This window comes from Oryctolagus cuniculus, chromosome 9 (genome assembly GCF_964237555.1).
Source record: "Oryctolagus cuniculus chromosome 9, mOryCun1.1, whole genome shotgun sequence".
NCBI lineage: Eukaryota > Metazoa > Chordata > Mammalia > Lagomorpha > Leporidae > Oryctolagus > Oryctolagus cuniculus.
The window spans coordinates 102,754,515-102,779,123 of NC_091440.1; the positions used below are offsets into that span (position 1 = coordinate 102,754,515).

At 57.5% G+C, this 24,609-nt stretch overlaps 2 protein-coding genes across 4 annotated transcripts; one reads left to right on the top strand and one right to left on the bottom strand.

The window, feature by feature from the left end:
* Nucleotides 1-1,940: 1,940 nt before the first annotated feature.
* PTMS (parathymosin) lies at nucleotides 1,941-6,589 on the bottom strand. Its single transcript, XM_051849948.2, has 6 exons — nucleotides 6,571-6,589; nucleotides 5,718-6,148; nucleotides 3,116-3,187; nucleotides 2,877-2,955; nucleotides 2,673-2,734; nucleotides 1,941-2,500 (listed from the first exon to the last, which is right to left on the bottom strand). Exons 1-6 carry the CDS (start codon nucleotides 6,587-6,589, stop codon nucleotides 2,450-2,452), a joined length of 714 nt encoding a protein of 237 aa, XP_051705908.2. The 3' UTR covers nucleotides 1,941-2,449.
* On the top strand, nucleotides 4,769-20,891 carry MLF2 (myeloid leukemia factor 2). 3 transcript variants are annotated; one of them, XM_017343412.3, is made up of 9 exons: nucleotides 4,769-5,315; nucleotides 16,209-16,286; nucleotides 16,456-16,582; nucleotides 17,110-17,145; nucleotides 18,037-18,090; nucleotides 19,031-19,159; nucleotides 19,308-19,467; nucleotides 20,020-20,232; nucleotides 20,439-20,891. In XM_017343412.3, the coding sequence occupies exons 2-8, from the start codon at nucleotides 16,237-16,239 to the stop codon at nucleotides 20,205-20,207; spliced, it is 744 nt and encodes a 247-aa protein (XP_017198901.1). In that variant the 5' UTR covers nucleotides 4,769-5,315; nucleotides 16,209-16,236; the 3' UTR covers nucleotides 20,208-20,232; nucleotides 20,439-20,891. The 3 variants fall into 3 exon arrangements, with proteins under 3 accessions (XP_017198901.1, XP_002712941.1, XP_008257981.1); XM_002712895.5 differs by lacking the exon at nucleotides 4,769-5,315 and adding an exon at nucleotides 15,484-15,672; XM_008259759.4 differs by lacking the exon at nucleotides 4,769-5,315 and adding an exon at nucleotides 15,490-15,732.
* The last annotated feature ends 3,718 nt before the right edge of the window (nucleotides 20,892-24,609 follow it).

A 24,609-nucleotide genomic window follows, 5' to 3' on the forward strand; every position in this document is an offset into this window, starting at 1 on the left:
TCAGCCCCGGGTCTCCCCACTGCCCCCTCCCCTCCCCCGCCCCACCCACTCTGCCCATTCCCAGAGGCCTGCTAGGCTTCCTTGCCAAGCATTTCTGCCTGAACTGCCCACTCGCCATCCCTGCGTGGCTTCCCAGCTCCAGGATTCAGGCCTGCTGCTCAGTCTCCCCCTTTGTTCCCTTAACCTCCCAGACCTTCATCATCCCCACCCATCCCCAGGGGCTCCTGGGAACAAGGTGGACCGAAGCTTTACTGCACCCTAAACAATGGTCGGCTAAGACGCCACTGGGGGTGCCTGCATCCCATGTCGGAGTGCCAGCTCTGCTCCCGTTTCTAGTTTCCTGCTAATGTGCACCCTGGGAGGCAGCACTGATAACTCAAGAAGCTGGGTCCCTGGCACCCACGTGGGAGACCTGGACTGCGTTCCAGGCTCATGGCTTTAGCTTAGCTCAATTGCAGGCATTTGGGGGAGTGAACCAGCTGATCGAAGACCTCTGTGTCTCTCAAATATTTTATTTTTTAAAGGTAAGTCTGGGCGAATGAGTGGCACAATGGATTAAACCATTCCTTTGGATACCCACATCCCACATCAGAGTGCTGGTTCAAATCCCACTACTCAATGCTTCAGATCCAGCCTCCTGCTAGTGCAAAGGAAAGGCAGTGTATGGTGGTCCAAGTACTTGGGTTCCTAGAGCCCACATGAGAGACCAGTTGGAGTTCTTGACTCCTGGCTTCAGGCTGGCCTTGCCCTTGGCTCTTGTGGGCATTTAAGGAGTGAACTAGCGGCTGGATCATCTCTTTCTATCACTCTGCTTTTCAAATAAATCAGGTGTAACTGGGCTGGTGAGAATCACTAGTGTGTTGAACCTTCATTTTGTGCTAGGTACTACATTGGAACATCTCACTTTAATTCATGAAATCGCATATCCTCCTTGCCCATTGTATAGATGAAGAAACTGAGGCTCAGAGCAATTAAGTAACCTGCTGGGGACTAGGAAGGTGTAAGCTGTGAGTGCTGTATGGGCCTGCCCCTCACTTGACTTAAAAGGTGACATCTGGGGAGAATGGTACCGCCCATGAGTCAACCTCTGTCCCCACTGTGCCAAGATAGCAAGGGGGATGGAGGGAGAGGGAGGGACTAAGGAGGGAAGCCTGAGACAGCTCCGGCTCTCCACCCAAGCCCAGCCCAAGGAACCAAACTGGGTGAGGTGAGGGTAGCTGCCAAGAACAGCAGGCCTGAGAACCACCAGAAGCCCTGCCTGATCTGCACGCCAGAGGCAGAGGCAGCTTATACTCCAGATCCCAAGGGGTTCACACCCAGGCCCAGCTGCCCTCTCCCACTCCAGGGGCGGGACTTCCTGTCTCTGGGGCTGTTAATATTTGCCTGGTTCAGCACAATACAGCTGGTAGCTTTCCACTGGGCTCAGCAATGTCTGGTATCGCTGGGGAAGAGCATCCCCAAGAATCCAAAACAGGACATGTCTGCTCTCAGAAGGGCCGGCTCATGGGCCGCCCTCGAGGGCTGATCTTGTCTTCTTGAGTCATGGGTGGTAGGAGTATTGTTTTTTTATAAAACTATTTACGAATTTACAACAGAGTAAGCTGGTTCACTCCCCAAATGCCCTCAAGAGCCGGGGCTGGGCCAGGCTGCAGCCAGGAACCTGGAACTCAGTCTGGGTTTCCCACATGGGTGGCAGGGACCCAAGTATTTGAACCGTCACCTGCTGCCTCCCAGGATACACACTAACAGGAAGCTGGATCCAAAGTCCCAAATGGTGGCGACGTCACCACTGTGCCAAACTCCTGCCCAGAGCTCTGCTTTTTTTTTTTTTTTTTAACAGAAGGGCCCTGGCAGCCTGAGGTCAGCCACCTGCTGTCCCCCCTTCCCCCTCCCCTTGCCCTGACCTGCACTGACTGGAGCCTGGCAAAGCAGGAGACAGATTAAAAACAGAAGCGCGACCGTTTCTTTATTAAATTATACAAAAAGGGGAGGGGAGGGGGGCAGCTGTGGGGCTCGGCCCCAAACCCCGGCCCCACCCCGGCCTGGCGCTGTCTGAGAGGAGGGGATCTGACGGGGAGCCAAGGATCAGGCAGGAGAGGGGCGGGGTGGGGTGTGAGGTTGGGGGGTGCAGCGGTTACGTAGGAGAGGCCACCAGAGGGAGGCGGGGGCTGGTGGGGGACAGGGAGGAAGAGAGCAAAGAAAGGCGGGGGGCACTGGGGACCGGCTGGGGACTGAGATGGACGGAGCAGGTCAGGTGGCAACAACGGCAGAGTGAGGGTGCAGGGGGCAGTGACTGGAGGAGGGGAAATGAGAAAGCCAGGGAGAAGGAAGAGGGTGGCAGCTCTGGCGCAGGGCCCAGAGCAGGGAGCCAGGTGAAGTGGCTGCACTTGTCTGTCCCCAGCCCCTTCCGGGCCCCCAGGGCCTCTGGCCCCAGCCACTGGCAGGGGGCTCATGCCGACGCCCCGTTTTCTGTCTTCTGCCGCTTGGGATCCGCTTCATCCTGTAGGGAAGGAAAGAGCGTTGGGGTGGCTGCGAGGTGGGACGGGGGCCTCCCCCGGCTCTGGCGCCAGCCCCCACCCGGGCTGCCACAGGCTTTGCGCCCACATCCACAGGGCGCCCAGCCCCTGCTGCATCCCTGACAGCCCCTCTGGCCCCCGCGGCCCAGCCCAAACCTCCTCTTCGGCAGCTCTCTTCAGCGCGGGCCCTTCGTCATCCTCCTCTTCTTCTTCCTCATCTGAGGAGCCAGAAATGGGTCAATGGGGAAGGGCAGGCAGCTGCGGCGGGGACCCCCTGCGGTCACCCTCAGCCCTGCTCGGGCCTGCAAACCCACCCTGACTGCTGAGCCTCTGAGCCCGACCTCCCCTGCCCCTCCCCACCTTCTTCTTCTCCTTCATCCTCTTCCTCTCCGTCCTCGGCAGTCTCCTCCTCCTCCTCCTCGGCTCCGTTCTCCTCCTCCTGGAGGACAGACGACAAGGCCGGGTCACCCACCACCACAGGGTGACAACAAGGACCTGGGAGGGACCAAGGGACAGGCAGGAGCCCCCCCCCCCAAAGCAACTGGCAGGACAGTGACAGGGAGTGTACAGGTGGCTTCCGCCCGATGCCCCCAGCACACCTCAACCACCTCTTTCTTCCGCTCTTTCCGGCCGGCCTTCTCCTCCACTTTCTCCTTCTTCTCCTTCAGGTCCTGCAAGGGAAGATGTCACTTGTCACTCACCACAACTGACCTGCAGCCCTCAGCTCCTCCAACCCTGGTTCTCCCCGTGCAGTGAGCTTAGGAGAGTGACATGGAGAAGGGGCCACAGCTGAGCGACAGAACAAGGGTCCCAAGCTCCTTATGTCTGCGCCACAAAGGGACTGAGCACGGAGTCCTCCTTCCCCAAGTCCCCACGGAAGGGCAGTAGGTCGGTTCCCACCACCATCGAGGTCTTCCAAACCTCGCTGGCCCTAGAGGTCAGCTCGGCAACACAAGTCCCTCCATCTGGCCCGGTGCCCACGCCCTCCCCGGGGTCCCTCCCAGGCCCACCCAGCTCTGCCCTTTGTCTACCTCTGGAGCCTTTTCCTGAGCTCTGTCTCCTGGGCATCCCTCCCAGCTTCTAATAATGCCTTTGTTTCTCCCCGAGCCTCACGCTTGGCCAAACACCACAGGAACAGCGAGAGCACCCGAGCGCGTTCCCAGCACCCCCCTCTCACTTCCTCCCACCCCCACCCCAGACGGTCCTCTTCCCCTGGCACGTGCACTGCTGTGGGGGAAGAGGAGTAAAGTCGGATGGAAGAGTGTGGAAGGGAGCAGCGGGCAACAAGGCCTGGGCAGGAGGTGGGAGATGCACGCAGATGCAGGTGGCGCCTGTCTAGGCAGCTTCCCAGCACACAGCTCCGGGCCTCCTGCACCCTGGCTCCTGGCGGGCAGAGCCGCGATGTCCCAGCCTGATAGGCCAGCAGGAGCTGGCCACAGGAGAGTCCCCTCTGGACTCCACCCCAGACTTCAAATTCAGATTCCAGTCCTGTCCCCAGCCCGCCTCTGGCAGGCACTGGGTGACACTGTAGGTGTCCTTGTGTGATCTGATCTGGTGATGCTCACCGACTCCATGTGGCTGAAGTTTCCTGGGTGGGCAGATCACCCGGGAGGCCATGACCCATCTGGAACAGGACGGGGAATAGGAGAGGGGCCTGGTGCAGGAGGGGAGGGTCTCCAACCCCCTTCCCCCTCCAGCTGCTTTGCTGTCTCCATTTCTTTGCCACAAGGTCGGGATGGCATTTCTACCAAGCTCTCCCCTACAGTCTGGGCCAGGAGAACCAGGGGCTGGTCAGCTTTGCCCTGAGGGCCCTGGGCTGATGGAAGGAGGCAGAACACCAGAGAGCAAAGTCCGAGGGGCGGGGCCCCCCTCCCCTGTCCTGTCCTCTGGCCACTGTCCTTCCATGATCCCTCTTCCAGGAGGGCCTGTGACCTGGGCCCTAGGTCTGTGCTAAGCGGCTCCCTGGCCTCCATGCAGGGACACACGCCGATGCCAGCCAACACAGCCAGAGAGGAGTGCTCCGCCATGGGTGGCCACATGGCCCGCGTAGGGGCATTCCGCACCCACTCCTGCGATGGGCACGGGAGCCTGGCTGAGCCACTGCCACTCGCACCCACAAAGCGGCGACATGGCTCCAAAACAGCTCGTTCTCCACCCGCACACATGTACCTGGCACAGGAAGCCCCACACAGCCGCCGGATCTCAGACACACAAAGACACCTACACGGCGAAGTCACATGCCACATGCCACCGAGGGCCACACTGGCACACCTCGTGGGATCTCACACACGGCCCACCTCCCAACGCCTTGTGCGTCCTGCAGGCTCCCCGCTTTTCCCTGGCAGGCCCCGGCACCCCCTCCCCGGCGAGAGCGGGCTCCCAGCCCCCAAACCCTGGCCGCATTAATTTCCCCAAGCGACACGAGGCAGGTTCCTTAGGGAAATTAGAGGGAGGCTGGAAGAGACGCAAGGGCACAGGGACGAGGCCAGGAAACGGATGGGAGCGAGGGCAGCTGCAGGCAAAGCCACGCAATGCCGAGCCTCGGCCTTCGCGAAGGCGATTCCCGCCCTCCTGCAGGTTTTTAGGGATTCAAAATTATTTAATAGAGGAGGGGGGCGCCGAGGAAGAGAAAGCTGAACGCCAGTGGAGCAGAGGGCGGAAAGGAGGGAAGAACACAGAGGCGGCAGCCGTCCGGGGAGGGAAGCCAGCGGCGGCCGGGCCTCGAGGGGAGGGGCCGAGGGCGGCCGCCTCCCGGGAGCGTCCCGCGTACACTTCGGATTCCCCAACCGTCCGGCACAGGTAAGGGGAGGTCAGACTGGAAGCAGAAACGGGGAAAGGTCGAGGGGAGGGGGCTCCGCAAAGTAAGCCCCGGAGCGCTGCGACGGGAAACCGCAGGGGTAGACCAGGCGGCCGCGAGTGGGCCGGGGCGGGGTGGGGACGGCGGCGGGCTCCGAGCGCCGGGCGCGGGCAGGCTGTTGGCGAGGCCGGGGGCGCGGCGTGGCGCGCGGGCCGCTAGAGGGCGCGGGCGCGTACAGCGGGGTAGGCAGCGCCAGGCCAGGAGCTGGGGGGAGGGCGCCCTGGGGTCCGCCGGGACCCGGGCGCGAGGGCCGTGCGGGGCCGTCGGGGGCGGCGCGGGGCGGGGGCCGGCGCACATCCGCGGGGGGCGCGCGGGGTCCCGACCGCAGCCGCTCCCGCCCGTACCTTGGCGCTCAACTCGGCCGCTGCCTCCACGCTCTTCTCCGACATGGTGCCGGGGCCGGGGCTGGCGGGAAGCCGGGGTCCCGGGGCCGAGACGGAGGGGCCCTGGACGGCGGAGGGTGGCCGCGGCCGGAACCTGGTGCGGTGGCGGCGGCGGCAGCGGCAGAGGCGGCCGCTCTGCAAGCTGGGTCTCTGGAAGAGGCGGCAGAGGCGCGCGGGGTGGGGCGGAGGTGGGTCTGGAGCGGAGACCCGCAGGGCTGCGGCCGTCCGGAGGGCGGGCGGAAGGGCGGTGCGGGCGGTGGCCGGCGCGCTCTGGCCGCGGTCGCTCGGTCCTGCGCTTGCCGCCCCCGCACCAGCAGAGCTGCCGCCGACCAGCCGCTGCCGCCCCCGGGAAGGGAACCCGCTTATAAGGCGGCGCTGCCCGACGGGAGGGGCTTCCCAGGGGTGGGGCAGGCGGGAGCGGGGAGGAGGATGAAAGAGGAGGTTGGAGAGGTGGGGATAGGAGGATGAAAGCGAGGGGAGGGAGAGCGAGGGGCGGGAGGCAGGGCCGAGCCCGGGAGGGGGGAATGGAGAGACTGACGGCCGCGGAGGGAGGAGTGGGGCGAGGAGGTGGGAAGGGGTGGGGTTCCTGCGGGGAGGCACCTCTCCCAAATCCCAACCTACTGCCTGCGCGAAGGCCGAGTCTGTCTTCTGGGGGCGGACTCGAGAGGTGGCCAGGATCCTACTAACCCCGAAAAAGCCCTGACATTGTGATCCCGTGGGGCGGGGTGGGGTAGCAGATGGCGAGGCAGCGCAGGTATTTGAGAAAGCCAAAGCCGACGAGAGGCCGAGGGCTGCGGGGCTGCTTGCACACTACGTTGGCTGTCGGCGGTCATCTCCCTCTACAGGCTCGGGGGCCTGGGGAGGGGGTGGCAGAGCAGCAAGGGCACCGCCGGGCTCTCCGCTGCCGAGACCGACACGCGGGACCCCCGCTCGGTTCCCCCTTGACTCTTGCTTTCCCGTGACCTGCAGGGAGGCAGACCCTCCACCTGTCCCCGAGCTCACCTACTTGTGCGCCGGGCCCCTCTGTTTTCTCTGCAGCCCTCCTAGACTTACCTGACTGCCCTCGCAGCCGTTTGCCTGGCACATCTGCCCTTCCGACCTCACCTCCTCTCCGCGGCTCGCCCACCCTCTTCCACCCGCGCCCCTGTGCGTTCCGGCCCTCACTCAGTCGCCACCTGCTCTCTGTCCTTTGCCGATTTCCCTCAACTCTTCCTGCCCTCGTTTTCCCACAGTTGCCTCTCTGTGCTTTGCTGCCATCTTCCCCGGCCTGTCCTTAATTCAGATGCCTCCTTTGCAAATATCCTGCGGAGGCCAGGTCCCGAGCTCCAGCCTTGTCCTGCTGGAACCCCACACTTCCCCGGCGCCTTGCCCTCAATCTCAGTTTCTTGGGATCTCAGGGGTGGGGGCTGGGGTCAGGAAGGTGGGTGGGTGGAAGGCTGGGGTTTGGCAAGAGGTGTGTCTGGTGTGTGTACACTCCCATGTTTGTCATCAATATTCATCTAAATTTTAGTCCAGTTCATTTTCTTAAAAAAAAAAAAACACGCTGGCCGATCAGTCATCGTCATTTGACATTTGCATGCTCAAATACACCGCCGTCTGGTCCTTGGTGTCCACACCGCTCAGTTTCTCCGAGTCTTCTCCCGGCTTCTCAGTCTCCGTCTCTTCAGAGATCTGGGGGCCCCACCCAGTTCTTCCTTGCGGGACTCGGTCCATCTTTCCTCTGAGCTTTTTCCATTCCCTCTCTCAATCTGTCTCTCTGAGTCACTGGCTGATGTCTTTAGTGATCTCTCCCCATCTCTATCTCTGTACTCTCGGGCTTCATTTATCTCCCTCTCCCCCCTCCTTGGCTACCCCCCCCATCTCCCAGTCGCGCACCCTCTCCCTCCCGCCCTCCTGTTCCTCGCTCCTCTTCCCCCACCTCCCAGCCCCTCCCTCTGTCTCGGACACCCTGCTGGGCTCTTACCCTGTTGCCCTGGTAACCGCCCCCTACTCCGGTCACCTCCACTCCCCTCCCCCCTCCAATCACCGCCACTAACAACCTCCATCCACCTTCCTCCTATTTTTCCTGAGAGCCAATAGAAACCCTGTTGCCAGGTGGAATGCTCATTTGAATCAGCCAATCCAGGAGCCTAGCTGCTTGCCCTGCCTTATATGGGGATGTGAGGAGGGCCACTCCCCCCACTCCAGCCCCACAGGGGACCAGCCCCTCCACTGTCCTTTCTCCCCGCCCCTAAGAGAGACGGGGACCCTCCTTCTCCCTTTCTATAAGGGGCCAGGCCTCTCATTTCTCTCACTGGGACCACTGGGGTTAGTGTGGGGTGGGCCGGGCTGTGGGCTGGGCCTCTGGGCTGGGGGTGGGAATGAGGTGTGATTAGGGAAGGGGAGGCGGAGGGAGCCGGGAATTTTTCCCGGGGAGGGGTGTCTGGGAGCAGAGGCAGCTGCAGTGGAAAATTCCAGGGAGATGGAGAGGCAGAGAATGAGAATCCTGTCCCGAGGCCCAAGGGAGAGCGCACTGGGAATCAGAGCCGGGACACCAGGGTCCACAGGGACCCCTGGGAAAAGACCTGGGAAGATAGAGGCCTGGATCGGATCCTTGTCCCGCACAAGCTAAGGGGCTGGGCTGTGGTCCAACCTACCTGGTTGGACAACAGACCGGGGCCTGGAAGTCTTGGCTTCTTCGTGAGAAAGCAGCTGGAAGTGAGACTTAGCATGACTTTGGAGCTAGTGCGATGCTAAGCTAGCTGCCCCCTCCCCCCACCCCCGCAGCCGCCGGGGTTAGTGTCCCCGGCCAATGGTGCCAAATGCCTGTGCTTTCCGTAGAACTGTTTCTGAGGCTTTGTGGAGGCTTGCCTGTTCCTAGAATTCAGTTACTCCACAGTCCAATTGAGAAATTCTCCCTCTAGTCGCCTGTGCTGCTTACACGTCTTCTGGAGGTGGGAAAGAGGCGAGCAGGCGAGAAGGGCGGCCTGAGTCCCTGGGAGCTCTGACTTCTGGCCCGACAGCCTAGAAAGGAACCTCACTGCGGTGGTACCTGCAGCCCTTCCTGGGGAGTCCTTCACTCCCTCCAGCTTCCTACACTTTTTTCAGCGTGCCTGTTTTTTGTTTTTTTTTTTTTGTTTTTTTTTTTTTGTTTTGTTTTGTTTTGTTGTTTGATAGACTAGGTGCTGAGAAAGAGCCCTGAGTGTGGGGCCATCTTCCCTCTTCATTATACTTTGTAGCTCCATTCCACTCCTAGTGATTTGTTTTCTATTCCCCCTCCCCACTCCCCGCTTCAATCTTTTCAAAACTCAGGTCAGTGGAGATGGGATTGCTAGGGACCTGAGCCACCCAACTTTGACCTGTTTGTGGCGATCCCAGTAAGGCATAAACACCATGCGCACTGCACTACTAGTCAGTATAGCCCATCGTGGCCAGGGCAACTTCTGCTCACGTCTAAGTTAAAAACAAAGATGTGCCTTTTTGCCCTCCACGTGCAACTCGAGCTCTGGCATTTCAGCTTTTATTAAGCTCCTGTTAGGTGTTGGGCACTGGACTCTGATGGAAATAAAAGTAAATGAAAAACATGGTCCTTGCACTGAAGGAATCGATGGGGAGAGCTCAGTAGATCAAAGTACAGAGTGATAAGGGCCACGCATCCAGGACTGTTTGCTGGACAACGCACTGTGTGGTCTCCCTGAGGATCCGGAATACCTCCCTGATCTCACGGCACTCCGAAGACCACGCATCTGTTGCTGTAGCTTCCTTGACACCAAACTGCCTTCCTCCATCGGCATTCTGCTGTCACTGACAGCTCCCCCTGCGGCACAGTAAATACCTAGCACAATGCTAGGCACAAAAGAGGAAGCCCTCACTAGCCTGAGATACCATTTTGGACTAGAAATTTCAGAGTCAACCTGAGTTCTTTAAATAGGCTGGGAGAACACAGCCTGTTTGTTGTCGGTGTCTCATTGGAGATCTCATTAACTACTGGTGTCCTGGTGGTCGCTGTCTTTTGTGGTTTGAACATCATAACTGAAATTTTGTTGTTAAAATTTATTTATGCATTTGAAAGGCAACTGCAGAGAGAGAGAGAGAGAGAGAGAGATCTTCCATCTGCCATTTCACTCTCCAGATGGCCCCAACAACTGGGGCTGTGCCAGACTGAAGCCAGGAGCCTGGAACTCTGCCTGGGTCTCCCACAAGGGTAGCAGGGCTCCAGGCATTTGGACCATCTTCAGCTGCTCTCCCAGGCATTACATAGGGAGCTGGATTGGAGGTGGAGCAGCCAGGACTTGAACCAGAGCTCAGGCAGTGGCTTACCCTGCTGTGCCACACTGCCAGCCCACAACTGAACTTTCTGTGGCCTCTCTTCTTCTGCTTCTACATGAGCCTTCTCTCCAGCAAGAACAGTTGGTTTCACCATTATACCTCCTTCAGATTCTTTGCTTGGCTTTTCTATTCTCTGTGAGTTTATGACCTCCTTTGCTTTTACACCTAGAATAGTTTTCTATTGCCCAGCCTTCCCCTGTCCTCCCTCCAGTTTCTCTCCCCTACATGTGTGCTTAAAAAAGCCTTCAAGGGCCCTTAAAATGTCCAGACGCAGGGGCCTGGTGTTGTGGTGCAGCAGGTTAAGCCCCTGCTTGGGTGGCCAGCATCTGAGCCAGCTTCCTGTTGACGGGCTGGGAAAGGAGCAGAAGATAGCCCAAGTACTTGTGCCCCTGCGTCCATGTAGAAGACCCAGATGGAGGTCCTGGCCCAGCCATTTGGGGGAGTGAACCAGCAGATGGATGATCTCTCTCTCTCGCTGTCTCTGTCCCTACGTCTGTCACCCTGCCTTTCAAATAAATAAATCTTTTATTTAAAAAAAAAAAAAAAGTCCAGAAGTTGTTTTCCAGCTCCGTCAAATTAAACTTTCCATGATGATGGAAATGTTCTTTATATGGGGGTCTCCAAAAGCTCAGGAAAATGGCATATTATGAAAAAACATGAATTTTAAGTTTTTTACAACCAAATAAATGTATGTATTAATTCCATTTTTCCATGGACATTTGGAAGTGCCCTTGTACTTTTTAATGTAATAGCCACAGCCCTGTCAGGATATTGAACACTTGAATTTGTGGCTAGTGCAACCTAGGCAGCTGGATTTGATTTTATTTTGATCACCTTTCAGTGCTCTGTGTGGCTGACAGCTGCCATGTTGGACATCACTACTTAGACCTTGGCCCTCAACTTTCTCTTTTTCTACCTCTTTTCTCACTTCCACGGATCTGTGAGTAGAAAGGCAGAGAGCAACCCTGGCGGCTGTGTTTCATATCATTTGATCCACTGTCATCACATACATTATCACAGAGTTTTGATCTTTTTGTAGTTTAAACAGTGTGGTTGATCCAGAGGACCAGGAAAGTCAACATGAAAAGGCTAGGGAAAATGACACCAGGAAGGAGAGCTAAGGTCTTGTCTTGCCCAGAAGGAAAGACTTAATAACCAGGAGGAGCTGGTACTGTGGGGTGGTGGGTTCAGCAGCTGCTTATCATGCTGGCATCCCATATCACACTGGTTTGAGTTCCAGCCACTCAGCTTCTGATCTGGTTTCCCATTAATGTGCCTGGGAAGATAGTGGAAGATGGCCCAGTTGCTTGGGCCCCTGATACCTGTGTGGGAGACCCAGATAGGGTTCCAGGCTCTTACCTTCAGTCTGGCCCAGCGCCAGCTGTTGCAGCCATTTAGGGAGTGAACCAGTAAAGGGAAGATCTGTCTGTCACTTTGTCTTTCAAATTAATTAATTGGGGCCATCACTGTGGCACAGCAGGTTAAAGCCATGGCCTGAAGTGCCGGCATCCCTTATGAGCTCTGGTTTGAGTTCTGGCTGCTCCACTTCCAATCCAGCTCACTGCTAATGCGCCTGGGAACACAGTGGAGATGGCCCAAGTCCTTGGGCCCCTGCACCCACGTGGGAGACCTGGAAGAAGTTCCAGGCTCCAGGCTTCAGACTGGCCCAGCCCCAGCTGTTGCAGCCATTTGAGGAGTGAACCAATGGATGGAAGACCTCTCTCTGTATCTCTTCTCGCTCTCTCTAACTCTGCCTTTCAAATAAAAAGGGTGTTCCATCACACACTTCAGTGGTTTTAAGTTGTGTTGCCAAAACATACAGCAAACACTGATGACTCAGTTCTCTCACACTGACTTAACTCCTGAGCCCGAGTCATGGCCCTCATTCCATTCTGCTTCCCTGAACACAGCCCAGCTCCTTGATGTTCCCACTGAAAGCCCCTCGTGTTTCCTATTTCCATTATGGTGCTCACCTCCACCCATTCATTCAGGCAAAAGAGTGATCCTCATCTCCACTTTTGTGCACAACGGAGAGACAAGGAGTGGGGGTTCACTCTCCAAATGCCTGCAATAGCCAGGGGTGGGCCAGGCTGAAGCCAGGAGCTCAGAACTCCATCCTGGTCTCCCACATGGGTGGCAGGGGCTCAAGCATCCAAGCCATCATCTGCTGCCACTCAGTAGCCAGGACTCGAACTGGCACTCTGACATGGGAAGCTGGTGTCCCCAGAGGTGGCCTAAGTGGCTGGGCTGTAGTGCCGGACCCTCACGTGGACTTTTCTTTCCCTCACTAGCTCCTTCTTATTCCTTGAAGGCCCCTCTCCAAGCATACCCCTGCATCTACTCAAAGCATCAGCATCCCTCACTGACTTTAAGTTCTTAAGGTTTTTAATCATGATTTTGAGAATTTTCATATTACCCATTTCCATACCTGGCATATTCTAGAAGTTTAAAAATGCTTCCTGAAATGCATCTAAAATATAGCTGGACTGTTATAGTCTCCCTACTTCCAACACCATTGCTCCACCCTCGCTCTGTTCACATATCCAAGTGCCCTGGGACTGCTCCAGATGCGTGACCTCACATCTAAAGAGGGCCCTTTCTTCTGGCCCAGCTCCACCCTCGCAAGGACTTCCCCACTTGGGCCCCATCAGACAAAGCAGTGAAGGCAGAAGTCACTCTGTTTCTCTGCGTTCCCAGCAGTCCTCATCCTCCTGGTTGTCAGCCTCATCGCTGGTAGGGCCTGCTTCCTCCTGTGTCTTAGCATCTGGGAGCTATGGGATACTCTAGACTGAGGAATTCCCATTCATGACGACTTACTGGACAGAAAAGGGCGATAGGTGGGGAGAGAGGGGAAGGGAAGAGGGAGGAAGAGAGGAAAGAAGAGGTGGAAGACAGAAACTCTGGTTTCTTGTGAGGTAGCACCCCCTTCAATTGCAGGAGCAGGCAGCTGCCCACAGGCTGTCTCCAGGGGCTTTGACAATGAACTCTTGCTTCTCCTCCTCCTTTCTCACCTGCTGAACAATTTTTAAATCTGGAACAAAACCCAGGTTTTGAGTTTTGTCTCCTAGGAGAAGTTAATACACTGGTTAAACATCACACAGAGGTCAAGATGCCTGATATTAGAATCTTGGGCTATGGAGAGAAGCCAAGGCAGCAAGTATGGCCGTTGTCGTGGCTCAGTGGGTTCAGCCGCTGCTTTCCATGCTGCCATTCCATATCAGAGCGCTGGCTCCACGATCCAGCTTCCTGCACCTGGGAGGCAGTGGGGGTTGGCCCAAGCACTGGGACCCCTGCTGCCTGGGTTGGAGATCCAGATGGAGTTCCTGGCTCCTGGTTTTGGCCTGGCCTAGTTGGGGAGGAAACCAGCGCACAGAAGATATTTTTCTCTCCCTCTCTCTCTCACTCTTGCTCTGCCTTTCAATGGATGATTTTTTTTTTTTTTTTTGACAGGCAGAGTTAGAGAGAGAGACAGAAAGGTCTTCCTTTTCCATTGGTTCACCCCCCAAATGGCTGCCACAGCCGGCGCGCTACACCGATCCAAAGCCAGGAGCCAGGTGCTTCCTCCTGGTCTCCCATGCGGATGCAGGGGCCCAAGACTTGGGCCATCCTCCACTGCCTTCCCAGGACACAGCAGAAAGCTGGACTGGAAGAGGAGCAACTGGGACAGAATCTGGTGCCCCAACCAGGGGACTAGAACCCTGGGTGCCAGCGCCGCAGGCAGAGGATTAGCCAAGTGAGCCCCTGCCTGAATAATTTTTTTAATAGAGAATGCAAAAGAGGCTAGGAGATTTGTATGCCTTAAATTAGTAGGAATTGTGTCTTATAATTTTGTATTTATGCTCAGTACAGTGCACCTAGGTCAGTGCAAGGCCTCATTAAACATTGTCAGTGGTCAATAAAGAACTTCCTTTGGAAGGAAGAGAGGACAAAAAAAATCGGATAGGATCTCCCTAGTTAAGGCTGGGCCCAGAATCCTTTGGTCACATGTCAAACCGCTTTTGTTTGGTGCAAGAGGAAAAGGGATGGTTGCATGTTGGCTGTCGAGATTAAAGCCATCTGGGCTACTTTTGTCATGTATGTTACCATAGGTGGTGTTCAGGGTTGTCACAGATTAAACAGACTGGCATCTGGATGATTAAAAACTTAAAAGATATTATGACTTCTCTTCCCTAGAAATAGTAATGACAAAATTTCTTTTTTCTGTTTTCCTTGGACTTTGCCAGTCTGCTGGTTTACCTCTTATCTGCCCCTGCACCCACCCCCACTACTGTTTCTTCCTCTTTCACAGTGATGGGTCCAAAGAAACCTGAGAAGCCCTGCTCCCAGCTCCTTTTCCGAGTCACCAACGACCCTCTCCTCCATCTCCCCCAGGGAGTTATTGGGAACAGGTCAGGCTCCACAGCACTAATATGACTAACAGCCAGAGTAAAGAACCAGGGAGAGCTGGAGTTTGGATGAGTCTGGTCTAAAGTCCACCCTAGAAAGTCCAAATCTTCTGACACCACAGGGGAGGGCCCTTGTCTCCAGGAGAGCCAGATTTTATGCAAGACATTTAATATGTCAAAGTATCAGCCACTAGCCTTGGAGTCAGGTCTCCTGGGCACTGTCTGGAGCCCCGCCTCCGAGTAATCCCCTCCACCCCGTTCTGCTCCCAAACTTGAAACCCTTGACCTACCTGTCTAACTAGAGGCAAAAATGATCCGTGCATGATCAGGAGCTTGTAAGGATACAACAGCTAGGGAAGATCAGCACATAACTGAAGGACTTCAGAACTAGACTTTGCCCAGTCCGACCCTTCACGGAGGGGATAACTAGGGGGTCCAGGAGCCGCCTCGGCTACAGCTCCAGCCTGGCCCACCAGCGCCCCCTGGCGGCCAGCCCCTCAACCTTGGCCTCTCTGCCCCAGTCTGACTTTCCCAAGCGTGAACCAGACCTGGGCTGGAGAGTTTTTACGTCACTCCAGGGACCCCGCCCTGTCAGGAAAGCTCCTCCCTCCGGGGGGGGGGCAGGCGCGGGCGCCTCCCGCCTGAGAAACGCTGCCCTTCCTTCCTCGAGGCCTGAACGCCTCTGCAGAAAGTCTGCTTAAAGCTCCCCGCAGAGATCTGCCACACCTAGTCGCCCACAGAGCGCCCGCCCCTGGCCCAGGGGTGTCTGCCCGCGTCCTCCTCCGGCCCCCAAGGGAACGAGCTTCGGTGCCCTGTCCCCTGCCGAGGAAAGGACTCCTCTTCCTCATCCCCCACCCTTACCGGGACCCAAATCCAGGTTATTAATGAGGCCTCCCCGCCCCTCGTTCCCAGCGGACCCCGCGCGGCCCCAGACCCGACTCCCCCCTCGCCAGCCCCGGGGACGCGGCGCTGCCCTCCCCCAACCCCAGCGGGCGGAGCTCCCGCCGCCCGGCCCGAGTGGGCTGTCCCTCCGTGACGTCACTTCCGCCCGGGCCTGGCCGAGGGCGGGGGTACGGAGGTGGCAGCTGTGGGAGGAGGCGGTGCGGGCGGCCGAGGAGCTCCAGCCCCGACCAATCCCCACGTCCCGGGCCGCGACCCTGAGCCTGCATCGCACCGAGAAGCGAAACCGGCCGGATGGGCCGCTGAGCCCGAGCCGGGGACCGGTGAGGCTAGAGCAGAGCAGGCAGCCCGGGCAGGGCGGGAGCGCGCCCGCGGACTGCAGGGTGCGAGGGGCCGGCGGTGCGGACGGGGGAGAGGGTCGGGCCTACCTCTCCGGGCCGCCCGGCGGGGAGGCAGGCGCTGGGGGCAGCCGACAGGCGCGGGGGGCGCAGGAGGTCCGCCCGGGCCAGGCCCGGCCGCAGATGGGGGGGGGGAGGCCGAGCTGGTTGGGGTCAGTAGTGGGGCGGAGGGCCAGCACTTGGGGTTGTCGTCCGGGGCACGGATGGGAGAGGGAGGGTGTTCCTGCCTCGGGCTTTGGGAAGAAGATGGCCCTGGGCGGGGGAGGCAGAAGACTGAGGGCTTCGGAAAATTTTCCATGGCCCTCACCGAGAGTGTGAGGTTTGAAGGGGGTTGTGTGGAGTACCGGGAGTTGGGGGTCAGCGTCAGTATGTGGAAGGGACGGTGCGCTGAGAGTACTACATTGTGCGAACGTGCGGCAGCCTGGTCACCTCTGAGTAACCGAGCGTGGGCATCTTTACAGCGGGGAGCCCCCTGGAGCTCAGATCAGCATGTTCCGCTTCATGAGGGACGTGGAGCCCGAGGATCCCATGTTCCTGATGTGAGTACTGCCGGCTCGGCTTCCGCTGGGAGCAGGGCAGACAGGCCCCTGGGCGCTCAGCACCAGCTCTGACTCAGGGCAGTGGGGTCTGTGTCCTCCAGTTGCGCCCTGTGACTGTGGGCTGACAGCGCGGCCCTTGTGCCGGTCCTACAGAATGCTCACTCCACAGGGACCCCTTCGCCATTCACCGCCAGCACATGAGCCGGATGTTGTCCGGCGGCTTCGGATACAGCCCCTTCCTGAGCATCACAGATGGCAGCGTGCCGGGGGCCAGGCCTGCCAGCCGCAGGATGCAGGTGACCGTGTGAAACATACCCCAGACCCCGGGGAGGCCAGAGGGCGGGCACTTGATTTTCTATTCACTGTGTGCATTTGTTTGTTATTTCAAAGGCAGAGAGACAGATCCCCTACCCACTGCTTGCTTCACTCCCCAAATGCCTGCCACAGCGAGGAGCCAGGGCAGGTCTCTCACCTGGGCAGCAGGGACCCAGCTACTTAGGCTGTCACCTGCTGTCTCCCAGGCTGTGCATTGGCAGGAAGCTTGAATGGAAAGCAGAGCCAGGACCCAAACCCAGGCCCTCCAGCGTGGGATACAGACGCAGACCTCCCAAACGGCAGCTGACCCGCTGCACCAGATGCCCACGCGGCACTTTATTTTTCTTGCACCACAGCCAGCCTAGCAAACGAAATGATCTTAGAGGAGGTGGGGGAGGGGTGTGGAAAAAGGCTGCTTGACCCCTTTTGAGAGGAGGGTTGAAAGTTGGGGATTGTACCACGACAGGATGTGGCTGTCTCACTTTGGTTCCTCCCATGTTTCCTGTAGGCTGGGGCTGTCTCCCCCTTCGGGATGTTGGGAATGGTGAGTTCCTGTCTCCCGGTGGCCTTCTGTCTCGTTCATTCTGTAACCTTAGGTATCATTCCAAATCTGTTGCTTTGGAGTAGTCTCACAGGTAACCCCAGGATCTTCTCTCTCTCTTTTTTTAGAGGTTTATTTATTTGAGCGGTAGAGTTATAGATATAGAGAAGAGAGACAGAGAGGTCTTCCATCTGCTAGTTCACTCCCCAAATTGCTACAACAGCCAGAGCTGAGCTGATCTGAAGCCAGGAGCCAAGAGCTTCTTCAGGTCTGCTATGTGGGTTCAGGGGCCAGAACACTTGGACCATCTTTCACTGCTTTCCCAGGCACATTAACAAGGAGCTGGACTGGAAGTGGAGCAGCTGGGACCCAAACCAGTGCCCACATGGGATGCTGGTGCCACAGGCAGAGGCTTAGCCTACTACAGCACAGCGCCAGGCCCTGCAATTTGAGTTCACAGAACTCTGAGCCAGTTCTGTGCCTACCCCTGTGCTCCTGGAACTCCATACCCTTAGGAAGATGGAGTTATCTTGCAAAGTTTGGTCTTTAGAGGAGGGGACAACTGTGGAATGGCTGACGAGATTTGGTTTTCAGTAGATTCTAATAATTTCTTAGCAGTTAGACTCCCATTAACTTCGGCTTGCCTCTTAAAGATAGGGGCTGAAGTGGCAGTCAGGAGAAGGGCATTGGATCAGAGCAGCCAGGGGGACGGAGAAGGAGGTCAGCAGTCTACGGGAGAAACCTGAGCGTTTCGGTCACTCTGATGGAGAGAGAGAGCAGCTGCTGGGTGTGAAAGAAGAGGAGAAGGGGGACGGGGGCCATGTGGCCGGGGGGTGCCTACGGGTCATCTCCGAGCATTGACCCTGAAGTCCTGTTTTCCATCTCTTTCTCTAGTCTGGTGGCTTCATGGACATGTTTGGGATGATGAATGACATGATTGGGAACATGGTGAGATTCTCGCCCCCTGGCCCTTGCCAGCCTCGTTCTCGGTGATGACTGGGGGCCCCCAAGTCCTCTGGGGCTGCGGGGGAGAGGGTGCTGTGAAGGGCTGGCACTGGAGAGTGTGATGGAACCCAGCACGCTGGGAGCCGGTCTGCCCTCAGGCCTGAGTGGGAAGCGGCAGCAGCAGCATTCTTAAGTAGGCAGTGACAGCTCTGCCTCTTACCAGCGTTCTTGCTTATGTTGGTCTCAGAGGAAGTTAGGGGCAGCTGAAGAGTGAAATCTCTTTTCTGGCCTGGAATCCTCCCCATTCTCTTTCTCTCTCTCTTTTTTTCCTCTAATTTGAAAGGCAGAGTGACAGAGATGGAGAGAGAGTGAGTTATCTTACATCCACCCCCTCAAATGCCTGCAGATGGGGCTGGGCCAGGCTGAAACCAGGAGCCAGGAACTCTCTCTGGGTCTCCCAGTAGATGGCTGGGACTCAAGTATTAGGGCCATTGTCTGCCGCCTCCCATGTGTGTTAGCAGGAACCTGCATTGGAAGAGGAGGCAGGATTAGATCCCAGGTATTCTGATATGGAATGTGAGCATTTGAAGCCAAGGCTTAACCCACTGTGCTAAAACACTCTCCCCCTTTTTTAAAAAACTATGCATTGTCACTTATTTGAAAGGCAGAGAGACTGAGGCAGATCTTCCATTCACTGGCTCACTTCCCAAATGCCCACACCAGCCATGGCTGGGCCAGGCCAAAGCCAGAGGCAGAAACTGAGTCTCCCATGTAGATGGTAGGAACCCCACTACATGAGCCATCACCTGCTGCCTCCCAGGGAGTGCATGAGCAGGAAGCTGGGAACATGCAGAGCTGGGATGGGAGCCCAGGCACCCTGATGGGATGTGGGCACCAAGCCCCTGCCCCTCCGTTCTGTCCGACTGCCCCCTCTCCTCCCCAGGAACACATGACAGCTGGAGGCAATTGCCAGACCTTTTCGTCCTCCACTGTCATTTCCTACTCCAACACGGGTGACGGGGCCCCCAAGGTCTACCAAGAGACATCGGAGATGCGCTCAGCGCCAGGCGGGGTAAGTGTGGGAGGAGCGGGGTTGAAGAACACCTGGAGAAGCCCTACCGTCTCTCTTCAGGCTTGGGTTCTGTGGCTGCTGTGTGTATCCCGGGACGGTCTGGCCAGGGCTCTGTCGAGGCTAACCAAGCAGGCTCTGTTCTCCCCAGATCCGGGAGACACGGAGGACCGTCCGGGACTCGGACAGCGGACTCGAGCAGATGTCCATTGGGCATCACATCCGGGACAGGGCTCACATCCTGCAGCGCTCCCGAAACCACCGCACAGGCGACCAGGAGGAGCGGCAGGACTACATCAACCTGGACGAGAGTGAGCCTTTCTCCCCGCTGGCTGGCCAGCAGCCCTGGTCTGCTTCCTAGGGGATGCCAGCTGGCCCTCCCCAGTGAGATTCCTCCGGCAGAGCTGTGGGGATCTGCTCTGGCTGGGAGCCTTGGTGTCAGCCCAGGGACTGAGTCGAGTGCTGGCAGCCGCCTCCCGAGGAGGGAAGGGCCGGCTTGGTCACTGATGCCAACCAGAATGGTGTCGATACCATTCTACCCGTTTTCATTTGGATCAGGATTTCTTTCTCCTCCCTTGATTTCATCTCATTTAAAATAAAAACAGTTATGAAATACCATTGGATCCCCAACTCAGTAATTATCCCATTCCCGATTTCCTTCTGTCTTAAGCCTGCCAGTGGCCGCCAGGGACCACGTGGAAGCGAAATCGCTAAAGGAAGTTGCTGCTTCCCCTCCCCCAAGCACAGGGCCTTTCACCCGCTGAAAGGCTGGGGCTCCCTCTGCGCATGTGCATCCAGCAGCCCTGCTGCGTGCCAGCGTCATGGCGTCATAGCGTCATAGCTGCGCTCTGTGTGCTCCGCAGGCGAGGCCGCCGCGTTTGATGATGAGTGGCGGCGGGAGACGTCGCGATTCCGGCAGCAGCGCCCACTGGAATTCCGACGGCATGAGGCTTCAGCGGCTGGCGGCCGGAGGGCCGAGGGGCCGCCTCGCCTGGCCATCCAGGGACCTGAGGACTCCCCTTCCCGACAGTCCCGCCGCTACGACTGGTGAGGGCCCCGGGCCCTCGGCCTCTCTTGTAAGTAGTGGGGAGGGAGGGAGGGACAGTGCTGCGCGAGGCGAGCCGCACAGGGGCTGGCACAGGGGCGCTGGGGCCCCGCTGTGCTGCCCCTCGGGTAGAGCACGTTCCAGTTGGCGGGAGAGAGGAGCTGAGTTCACTGCACCAGCCCCCGGCTTTCCTAGCGTTCTTTCCTTTTGACCTGTGCTCCTCTCTTCCCCATCCAGGTGCAGGCTGAGAGGCTGAGAAACCATCCCCTGAAATTACTTTTTCCTCTCCAACCCCCACCCCCAATTTAATATTAAATTAACAGGCAGGCTGGCCCCCACCTCCCCCTGGGGGTCTCAGGGAGAGCCTTTCACGGCCCCCTCGACCTACTTCTTGCTTCTCATCCCTTCCCACGGCCGCTGCACCCGCCCTGGATCTAACTTGACTTTCCACATCGCTGCTCCATCTCCGAAGCTCCTCACGCTCCCATTCCACCCTTGCTGTGCATCCGAGGGTCTTTGGGGGTGAGCTCTAGGTTCAGGGGCCTCCTCCATCTCTCAGCCACCCTGGATCTTCGCCCAGCTCCTGCTCCGAGCCCGCATGGCAGGGGCCGTACATAGCCCTGTCCAGGGCTGTGGAACCAGGGACTGCTTCCCGACTCTTTCTCCCTCCCCCTCCCGCCCACGCACACATCACAGAAATCTTCCCTCCACCCTTCTCTGCCTTTATTTTTTGATTTGTGCAACTTGTAACTAGGTGGTTATGGAATAAAGGAGAATGGGAAAAAAGACCAAGTAGGGTCTGGCTGCGCTTTGATCTCCTCCCGTTCAGTTGGAGTCTGGTCACCTCCCTGTGTCCCCCTCCTGTCTCCATGCGTGACCTCCTTGACTGAATTCAAGCCCAGGACCTCAAGGGTCAGAACAAGGGGGCCGTCAGAGCACTGGCAGGTGGGGCAGGCTGCGCTCAGGGTTAGGCAAGAATGTGGCCCTCTTAGGGGACAAGGGCCCATGTCACCGGTGTCTGAGAGATTGACTGCCCCTTGTCCTCAGCAGAGTCTCTCCCAAGGACTGTGGCAAGAACATTCCTCAGAGTGGGCAGGAGCCCAGATAACCCTACACAGGCCTTTGAGGGGGCTGGAGAGAATTCTGGGGTCAGGAGTGTTCTACAAACCCCACATCCCCAGTTGTGGAGAATTTGAGCCCAGGGAAGAGACGGAAAAGATCAGCAAGCTGGAACTTGAGCGGTCCTGGCAGAGCCGGAGGAGCTCGGGTTTCTGAAGGTGCTTGCTCCCGCGATGCCGGCCAAATGGGTCGCCCCGCTCCTCTCGGGTGGCTACTTAATCCCAGTGCCTGTGTACGAGAGTCCAGGGACTCCCTCTCGAGGGGAGTCCGGTTCTTTAGTTGATAAAGACAGAAGGGTGCTTACAGCTTTGGGTCCTCAGGGCAGGGTGGGTTTTCCCATTCTGATGGCTGAGTAGATGGCCAGTCCTCAGCCAGCAGAGGCGAAACTGAGCCTGTCTAGCTCAGTGCAGTTCCTGAAGCTCTTTAGACAGTGCTGCTGACCATGCATGGACTTACAGCTTTGGGTCCTCAGGGCAGGGTGGGTTTTCCCATTCTGATGGCTGAGTAGATGGCCAGTCCTCAGCCAGCAGAGGCGAAACTGAGCCTGTCTAGCTCAGTGCAGTTCCTGAAGCTCTTTAGACAGTGCTGCTGACCATGCATGGACTGACCCAGTGGCGCAAAGGAATGAGGAGTCCCAGAAGTCAGGTCGAGGTGCTCCCCCTGCGTTCTGAATTGTGGACGGCAGGGCTGAAGGCATCCACAGGCCTCTCTTGAAGTGGCAGCTGTGTGTTCTGTCTGGATAGGCAAGAACTACTTCCTCTGGGAGCTAGTAGCTGTCAGCAGTCCCCTGTGAGGAGGACGCAGTGGGAGACCAGGGGCCTGGGCCTCAGCCCTGCCACTAACCTGTTCCTTAGGATCCTTCTAGTATAACATTTTAGGCTATGGAGCTGGCTCTGTGGCACAATGGGTTAAACTGCCACTTGCAACACCAACTGCCCTTACTGGAGTGCCAATTTGAGTCTTGGCTCAGATCCAGCTTCCTACTAATGTGCCTGGGAAGGCGGTGGAAGATGGGCTAGGTACTTGGAGAGACCAGGATAGAGTTCCTGGCTCCTGACCAACCTTGCTTCCTCCCCCCCCCCTTTTTTTCTCCTCCCTTCCCCTCCCCTCCCCTCCCCTCCCCTCCCCTCTGCTCCCCTCCACTCCTCTCCTTTCTTTCTTTTTTTCTTTGACAGGCAGAGTGGACAGTGAGAGAAAGAGACAGAGAGAAAGGTCTTCCTTTGCCATTGGTTCACCCTCCAATGGCCGCCGCGGCCAGTGCGCTGCGGCCGGCGTACCACGCTGATCTGATGGCAGGAGCCAGGTACTTCTCCTGGTCTCCCATGGGGTGCAGGGCCCAAGCACTTGGGCCATCCTCCACTGCACTCCCTGGCCACAGCAGAGAGCTGGCCTGGAAGAGGGGCAACCGGGACAGAATCCGGCGCCCCGACCGGGACTAGAACCTGGTATGCTGGTGCCGCAAGGTGGAGGATTAGCCTAGTGAGCCACGGCGCCGGCCTCCTCTCCTTTCTTGATTTACTTTAATTTATTTGAAAGAGTTACAGAGAGAGGTAGAGACAGAGAGGTCTTCCATCCGCTGGTTCACTCAGATGGCTGCAACAGCCGGAGCTGTGCCCATCCGAAGCCATGCCTGGCTCCTGATTTCAACCTGGCCCCAGCCCTAGCTGTTGCAGCCATATGGAAAGCAAACCATCAGCTAGAAGATTCTCCTAATACTCTAATTTTGTCAGTCTGCCTTTCAAATAAACAAATCTTTATTAAAAAAAAAAAAAAAAGTTCATGCCCAGCCTATCAGCTTGGTTTCTGTCCCAGGGCCCACACTGAGGCACAGTTCTGAGTGGGGGCTGGGGCAGGGTAGCAGCTCCCACCTCAGTCTCAGTGGGCGGGCCTGGGTGCTCTGAGTTTTCTTGTTAGTACACGTGGACTAATTTTCACCCCTGCCCCCCGACTCTGGTGAGGCCCACACTTCAGCCTGGGGCCTGTGACTGGTTCTCAGCAGGGATACATGTGGGGGCCAGGTGCTGGCAGTGGTGGGGCAAGATGCCCAGGAACCAGCCCCTGGCATTTGCTCACCTGTCTGCCACTGCGGGGTGAGGATGAGGGAGCAGAGAGAGGGAAGGCAGGCTCCCAGCTCCGCCCCTCAGTCCTAGCCCAGCACGTGGGTGGAGGACGTGGGCAGGCTCACATTATTTCCCCTGCCCCAGATAATTACTGATGGGAAGAAGCTGGTATTTGGGCTGAGACAAAGCAGAGTGACAGCAGTGACTTCATGCATGCTCATTGGCAAGAGCAAGGCCCGGCTCCCCCATGTAGTAGCAATGACCGTAGCAAAGCTTTTTCTTTCCCCTTAAAGTAATGCTTTTCATTTTATTCCCATTTTACTTAAAAGGCAGAGACAGGTCTTGCATCCTCTGGTTCACTCCCCAAATGCATACTAACAGCAAGAGCTGGGCCAAGCTGAAGCCAGGAGCGTGGAACTCAATCTGGGTATCTCATGTGGATGGCAGGGAACCAAGTGCTTGAACCATCACCTGCCGCTCCCCAGGGTGCACATGATAGGAAGCTGGATCGGAAGTGGTGGAGCTGTGTCGTGTGGGCATCCCAAGGAGTTCTTAACCAGTGCACGAAGCATTCACCCTGTCTAGGGAAGATTCTTAATCTCGCTCAACATCGGCTCCCTACTTTCTATGCTGGGCCCTTCTGGCATTGGCACCAGAATGTGAGCAGGGAGAGAGCGCAGTGCATTGCTGGAATTCCTCCCCAGTTACTTTATCCTTATTCTTTCCGTTCTCCTGGTGGTCGGGCCGCAGGACATCTTTTGTCCTGTCACTGCTTCAGCCCCACACAGGATCCCCGGCCTGTGCACAGTTTGGGATTTGTTCCCCAACTGTTTTAAGAGACCCAGGTCCTAGCCATACCCCTTCTCCCTTTTTCCTACCCATAACCAGGCCAGATAGGGTAAAGCCACCCAGAACCCAGTGCTCTGGCTGCCTAACCCACACATAGTCCATGTCTAGCTCCTGTGGGCTCCCAGTCCGGGAAATGTCGTTCCAGGGGCTGAAGGGGCAGCACGGGTCAAGGGTTCCTTCTCAGGCCATCGCAGTTGGGCTGGGATAAGAAAGCAGCCTGTACTTCTCTTGCGCTTACGCGTGACAGGGTCTTTGGATTGAAGAGGTGGGAGCCAGGTGAGGCGGCCCTGGGAGAGGGCTGCGAAGAGGAGGTTGGTTAGACTGGGAGGAGCTGGTGTCGCTGGTTCTGCTAAGGAGCCTCCCAGCTGGTCTGGGTGAGC